This window comes from Anguilla anguilla, chromosome 10, assembly GCF_013347855.1.
Source record: "Anguilla anguilla isolate fAngAng1 chromosome 10, fAngAng1.pri, whole genome shotgun sequence".
In the NCBI taxonomy this organism is placed as follows: domain Eukaryota; kingdom Metazoa; phylum Chordata; class Actinopteri; order Anguilliformes; family Anguillidae; genus Anguilla; species Anguilla anguilla.
This window is the reverse complement of record NC_049210.1, coordinates 24,162,319-24,169,738: the sequence shown is the minus strand read 5'-3', so window position 1 is coordinate 24,169,738 and position 7,420 is coordinate 24,162,319. Positions and strand designations below refer to the sequence as shown.

Below are 7,420 nucleotides of genomic sequence, written 5' to 3'. Positions count from 1 at the left end.
TGCGTGAGCTAACCACGGATAGCCTACCTAGCTCACTGGCAAGCTGATATGCTAGCTAAGCATATTCGTTTTGCTGAGAAACATAAATTGAAGATAACTGAACATAATTGTATTTTTAATGTCATACATATAACGTGATTACGTGACACAGTACAGTCACGGATGGAAATTAAACTCCGTAAACATCTGATAATATATTTTAAAACATAACGGCAGACAGTCAGCTAGCCTCAAGTTCGTGGGATGTTCGACTGCTGCAGACAGTCGAACATCCCACTGCCTTAAGGCATAGCGGCTATATCACACAAAACGACTGACTGAATGTACACCCTTTTTGGACGGACAAACCGCCGAATGCGCGTGGGCCCCGCAGGCCCCCTGATACACTTCCTCAACACAGGTGGAGCGGTATCCGCAAAGCTGTCAGTTTTACCTGTTCAGACCTTCCCCTAATACACTTCCTCAACACAGGTGGAGCGGTATGTGCAAAACTGTCACTTTTACCCGTTCAGACCTCCCCCTGATACACTTCCTCAACACAGGTGGAGCGGTACCCGCAAAACTGTCACTTCCTGAGCTGCGTCAATGCCAAATGTACTAGGCCTCCAGCAAACACAGCACAGACAATGAGCCAACACACTATCAGGATCTTTAACACACACTCCTGCATAGCTCACATTCGCGCTTCGCTCTTTTCATTCATGCACATAAGTTATTTCAAACACGCAACATTTATCACAAACACATAACATTTATTTCAGGCATACCATCACATTAGACTCTTTTCTCTTACCATAGCTTTTTACTGTAGTTTTTAGATTCTTTGGAGGAGAGGCTTCGTATTTGCCTCGGCCTGGGCGGATACACACTGCTCTTAGATTCAACCAGTACATGCAGACTTATAAAATGCTCTGCTTACCTTATTGTTTGGTGGCCACTGTTGAACCCAAGAGTCAACAGTTCCATCCAGACGTTCAGCTTCCCCGAGCCTCTCCTGGCTGGGTCGCCAATTCAATGTGGGAAAAACAGGACCCAGCCTGGGCCAGAACAGCTGGGTGTTCTCCTCACACTGTTGAATACTTCTTCAAAATATACACTTCACAGAGTCTGATGCAACTGGATTTATTGCAGGTATTCAAAGATAACATGCAAGAACCCGGGCTGATCTGCGCATATCAATACACTCTCAAAGCATTTCACAAGACACTTCACATAATACGCATACACAGACAAGACACACACACACACACAGACAAGACACAAGACACACAAGACATACTGAACTCCCCTGGAGAAGAACGCTCCCTTTTATCCTATCTTGTTAGCTCCTCCTGTTGTGGAGCTCAAGCTTGGCCTTTCCCACATGCTTACATCATTTTACTTGACTTTTCCCCATACACCATCGTTTCTCATTTTTCAGACACCATTATTTCCAAGCCCCCTTCCTTTAATTAAAAAATAGGCATTCCCTTCTCTTATCTAAGTCTTCCTCCCCTTCTTGGCATAAGACATGTATTTATTTCCTGCTGGATTTTATCATTCACAACACATTTGTATGAAAGGCCTAGTTTATATGCCAGAAGCTGTGGTTTCATTGTATATGGACTTTTACAGCTTGTGTTTTATATTTAATCCAAACCTCTACAGATTATTACTGTTTTGACCAAGATCTGGCCGTTGTTAGTTCTACATATACTTCTTTTGTTAATAATATACTCCATCTTGGTGGTGATGGTCGGTGATCTTAAATGCGTTTCCTTCCCACACTTTCCTACAAAACATTAATATTTGTCAAAGTAATAATTGACCATTGGTTTATTAGAAAAGCAAATACACAAATGTTGTGCAGACTTCTCACATTAGCGTTGACCTGGTCGGACTGATGTGAGGCGAGTCTGTGAGCCCAATATGTGAGCCTATGATCTTCCAAACTTCTGACTATACAAATGTGCCGCGTGTCCCCGAACTGCATGCATTTATTCCTATCCATTGATGTGCTTTGACAATGACCTTGGCCAAAATGTGTCAGCATAAACAATTCTGCTCTAACAAAGTCATTAATTAAATTAATTGACTTCAGCTGCTGCAGCAAATATACATGATGTTCCACTTACAGGAAATAAACCTTCTGTAACCCATGTGCATTTTCAACTTTATTATAAGATGAAAATAAAGGTAAAACCTGAATACATACTTGGGCCTGACTGAACTTTGAGCCCCAAATCTGGAAATGCAGGGTTTTTGTGTGACACTTTGTCTTTATTCGGCAATTGAAATATAGTGTCATGCAAAAAGCAAAAAAAAAAAAAAAGGAATCAATAACAGAGCTTTGGGATTTGGTTCTGCATTGAAAGCTCCTCATTCTTAAACTTGGAAATTTGATGGACACCTGGACCCCAGAGGGATCCAAGTGAATCAGCCCAGGTAGTGGGGGGTCTGCATCAATCAGAGATTTTTAGGGATTAGGGGGATGGGGAATGGGGGATGAGGGATGGGCTGACTTCGAGGCTTTGTTTTCATTTCTTCTTGGGTCCCGCTTCGAGGGGTTCACCAATATCCTTCCCTCGTAGCTTCAGCCCTGAGGATGGGAATTAAATAACTGCTCAACGTAATGGCTCTTTGTCATAAAAAAACTGCTCCTACTTAACACAACAGCTCATCGTCATCATTCAGAACTGCTCAACACAATGGCTCTTCATCATAAAGAACTGCTCCTGCTCAACACAACAGCTCACCATCATTCAGAACTGCTCAACACAACAGCCATTTATCAATCAGAGCCTACATTCACAATTTAGGAGTTTAGCAAATGGTTTTAGCCAAAGTGATTTACAATAGGTTATTATGGAACTAATCAACACAGCCATTCTTAGCCGTTTTATACTGATCTCATATTAGGTTTTTTCAGGGAAATGTTTGTTCTGAGTCAGAACTGACTGCAGCTCCCATGACTGTAGTGGGGAGATGCCAGGGTCAGAAATGGAAGCCCTTCAAAAGAACACAGGTGCGCTCACCGATAGCTCTCTCGATCTTGCCCATCACTTGGTTGTTGGGAATGGCTTTCCCACATTCATAGTCTGCGATTACCTGGGGCTTCTCGTTGATTTTCTGCACCAGAAATAAAAACCATTAGAAGCAACGTATCAGAGGGATTTGGAAGCAAGAAAATCTATAATGCAAAATAATTCCATCTCCTCTTCCACAGAAGAGATCACACCAATTCCATTTTAGGTTTTATTTACCCATTATGCGAATCTAGATACGCAGTGTAACATTTAACAGAATATTCAAATGCTTCCATTCCAATTACAACCCTCCAAATACAAAAATGTTTACAAGAAAATGTCTTATTCAGACCTCTTGAATATTCTGAATGCCTATAATGTAAAATTTGAATATTTTGGAACTTGTGAACACAATCATGAAAAAAACGTAGTGCTGATTAATTCATGGTTTCAAGGATGGGGCCTGACTCACGGTTGCCAGGTCCTTCTGCGTCAGGCCTTTGTTCTGGCGACCCTGTTGGATGACCTTTCCCACCTCCAGGCTCACACGGTGGTGTTGCAGCTCCTCTGTCTCGCGGTCCAGCTTTGCAGTGTTCTTCGTCACCAGGTGCTGCTTGTTCTGGCCTGCGGCCCCTGAGGGAAAAAAAAACAATCATGTCACAAACATTTAAGGGGTCAATTACTTTTTCACATGGGTGATATGGGCGTTCGATAATGATTTTCACAAAATAAATCAAATTGTAAAAATGTCTTTTGTGTTTACTCTGGTTTCCTTTGTCTAATATTGCTTGTGGGTCAAATAAAGTATAGCCAAATAAGTAAAATAGTATAATTCACTTTATTTTGTTAATTTATTTAAAAAAATTAAGTCATAATAATAATACATTGTATCCACAGTGTGCTTTTCATCCATCTGTGTTCCATCCATCAAATTGTACAAATATACATTATAATCATTCACATTAAAAAAAAAAGTGTAATACAGCTGAACTGAAATCATTTACACTATAAAAGATTGCCACTGCAGACTTTCATATGAAACAAAGTTTGAATGACCACCTTCTCTTCAGATGGTAAGATGAAAAAACACAGGGACAAGTTACATTAATTAATTTAGGAAACATTGTGTAGCATTGCTTTGGAACAGAACTAGTTAAAGTTGAGAGAGTTAAGAGCCAATATTGTTTGTTGTACCTCATTTTGATATCAGTACTTTTAATGACAGGCTTAAATTTTTCATTTTAATGAATGACTTGGCCAGTGCTTGTGTATGCATGAGTACCTTGCAATTTTTGTACGATGAAAACACTTTTGTTGAGACCATATACACGATAAACCTACTAATTGCTTGTAATGTGGCATTTGCAAGGTAGCTACAGTAGCTAAAAAGTAGTTAACATGCCACAGTGGTCAATTTGACCATTGTCACTAAGAAAACAAAGATGGTGAGCACAAAGTTGTGCTAGAGTGGCTGAAACAGTGTCACATGCACATCCTTATATGTCCATTTTTCCAAGTATCCTGCAATTAGCTATTTTGATCAGATTACTTTGATCAAAAGTTATTGGCAGATGTAGCTAAATGTCCAATGGGGAGAATTACTGATTGTGGGACTGGAGCATTTGTAATGTCGAAATTGTCAGGAAAAAGGAGAAAACTAAAATTAACCCAAGTTGGAGGCTTTATTGTGTGGAGTGAAGTTGTATCTTAATTCTATTTGTATACATGAGTTCAGAAGGCATATAAATGTATGTTCTTAAGGGCTGAGAGTCTGTGGTCACTGTGTTTATTTCAGCAGGAAACCAAATTATTGGTGCTGTATAGGTATGGGGCATGCCCGCCAAGGCGTAACTTGGTATGCGTACCACTCCTTTGGAATATAGCTGAACTTTGTTTCTGTAAAACATTTTAGGGTAAGTCCAGTTGTAACTTTCGATGAATTTGGTGAGATCAGAAAAAAAATGTGTAGTGGGAGAGTAACTTTTTACGTTTAAACGGACGGAGTGTAGCACAGTGGGTAAGGAACTGGGCTTGTAACCGAAAGGTCGCAGGTTCGATTCCCAGGTAAGGACACTGCCGTTGTACCCTTGAGCAAGGTACTTAACCAGAATTGCTTCAGTATATATCCAGCTGTATAAATGGATACAATGTAAAATGCTATGTAAAAGTTGTGTAAGTCGCTCTGGATAAGAGCGTCTGCTAAATGCCTGTAATGTAATGTAATGCTAAAATATAGCCTAACTAAACAAGAACCATAGCATTATAAAATGTAATGTGCTGTTATAAACATCATCATAAAGGATTCTTACACTTCTTTGAAGTTTCGACCTCTTCTCCACGTCTCTGCGCTGACACTATGGCCTAGAAAACGAAGTAAATACAGCTAATGTTACACTTAGCTCATGGCTAACCGCGGAGCTCATGCTCCACACGTCAGAAGGCAGAATTTACCTTTGTATATGTGCTGCAACCAATCAGCCATGAATATATGAATAGCTTTTTAAAACAAAACTCTGACCAAAGTTCGTACAGACACAACCTGCTGAAATAGTTTAAGGTTGACTAGTTACCTGTGGCTTAAGTTAGAAATCTCCCGAAACCTAGATCATGTCAGTTTAAAGCAGTACGCCGAGGCACTTAAAATTACTACCACAGATCATGCTCTGGAGACATAAATATCGCTTGGTTACCCGATATTCTGGAGTTATCAATGCTACGCTAACTAAGGCAGCTAGAAAACTTTTCCAGCTTTATTAACAAACGTTATCGATACGGTTACCTGTTTGGATTTCGCCTGCGCGGCACTCGGTCCCTTCTTTCTTAGGACAGTCACAGTATCCCAGTCGCTTTCAGCCATTGTTTTATGTTTAGCAAAATTTGAAAATATATACAGATTAAACGGATGTTTTGAGCTCGTAATGTGTTTATATGTTACGTTCTCCAATAAAAGGCCACTGATCCCAAGCTTTGAAAACCACAGAACTGGTGTAAACTTATGGGGTTTAATACATGTCCGACAGTGCTATTGAAAAGCTTTATTAAATACAACGTGTGCACACAAATTCAGAAGCGGAACCGGAACTCTGACGCAATGGCTTCTGCCAGCTCCGTGGAGAAGGAAAAGGGCCTGCCTCATCGATATATATATATATAATTAATATTTTTATTTTTTTGACGATGGTGCTTGTTTTTTTTTATTTTTTATTTTATTTTTATGAAGCTACTTTATTTGTAACACAAAACTCAATGTTGTACAATTCAAGTAAAGTTTCCTGTCCAAAACATAATCACACCTCCTAAGAAAGGATGTTTTCAATATATATATATATATATATATATATATATATATATATATATATATAGTAGCCTACATTTAACCAATTACTTATAGGAAGTAATAACAAGATTATTGTTGAAAAGAAAAGAGAAAAAAAAAAAAAAAAAAAAAAAACCGGATTGAAATGTTGAAATAACATAAAAGGAATATGCTAGTAGAGAAAGTTGATCCGTTAAAATAATAATAAAATAAAAATAAGGAATTGAGCAACGAGTAAATTACATTCAGACATAAGTATATAAAGTTTCCTGGCATGGGCGCTTTTGACCTTTTTTATACATCTGTTAAGTAGAGAAAATTCATTTTTTAGTGCATTCCACAATGGGGGGATTTGGCGAAGCGACATTTATGTATATAGTTTTGAAAGAGAAGAAATCTACATTTATGGATTTGGAGCTCAGCCAATCATGTAAGGATATCCTTTTTGGATCGTGTCACAAGCAAAGAACAGGTGTTCTGTTGTTTCTACATTTGAGTTGCATAGGTAACAATTATCTACCTCAAATTTAAATCTTGTTCTGATGAATTCATTTGAAGGATACATTTCGTTTACAGTTTTAAAATGTATTTATTTATGTTTAGGAGGAATTGGAAATTTTAGGAATTTTGTTCTAATAGCCAGTATTTCAGTTTGTCCATAGTTTTTTAGATTAAATATCCTCTTCGTTAAACCAGGGTACATAGTATTTACCAAATATTGCCTCAGAAATTTATTATTGCACCTTTTGTGTAAAAAATCCACAGTCTATATTTATATTTTGTAATTTAGGTGTTGGTGTGTTATCTAGATTGTTTTTAATTAACTGAATAAGTACCGTTGGAATGTTTTGTGTCACTTCAATATAGTTTTTAATATATCAATTCAAGTTATATTTATTATTAAACTCATCCAATTTAAGTATATTACCATTTCCATCCATCAGATGCATAAATGACCATATTTGTTTCTTCATCCAGTCTTCCATAAATATAGATTTTCTTTTACTTAATATGACTCTATTATTCCACAGTGGGACACTGTGAGGGCTGAAATTATGTTTAATAATCATTTTCCCATGTGACAGGACTTGGTGGAAGG

General features: G+C 38.0%; 1 protein-coding gene across 1 annotated transcript; it reads right to left on the bottom strand.

Moving 5' to 3' along the window:
• Nucleotides 1-1,106: 1,106 nt before the first annotated feature.
• Nucleotides 1,107-6,102, bottom strand: LOC118206974 (endothelial differentiation-related factor 1 homolog). Its single transcript, XM_035380176.1, has 5 exons — nucleotides 5,785-6,102; nucleotides 5,315-5,366; nucleotides 3,478-3,638; nucleotides 3,015-3,108; nucleotides 1,107-2,578 (listed from the first exon to the last, which is right to left on the bottom strand). Exons 1-5 carry the CDS (start codon nucleotides 5,860-5,862, stop codon nucleotides 2,517-2,519), a joined length of 447 nt encoding a protein of 148 aa, XP_035236067.1. The 5' UTR covers nucleotides 5,863-6,102; the 3' UTR covers nucleotides 1,107-2,516.
• Between the last annotated feature and the right edge of the window lie 1,318 nt (nucleotides 6,103-7,420).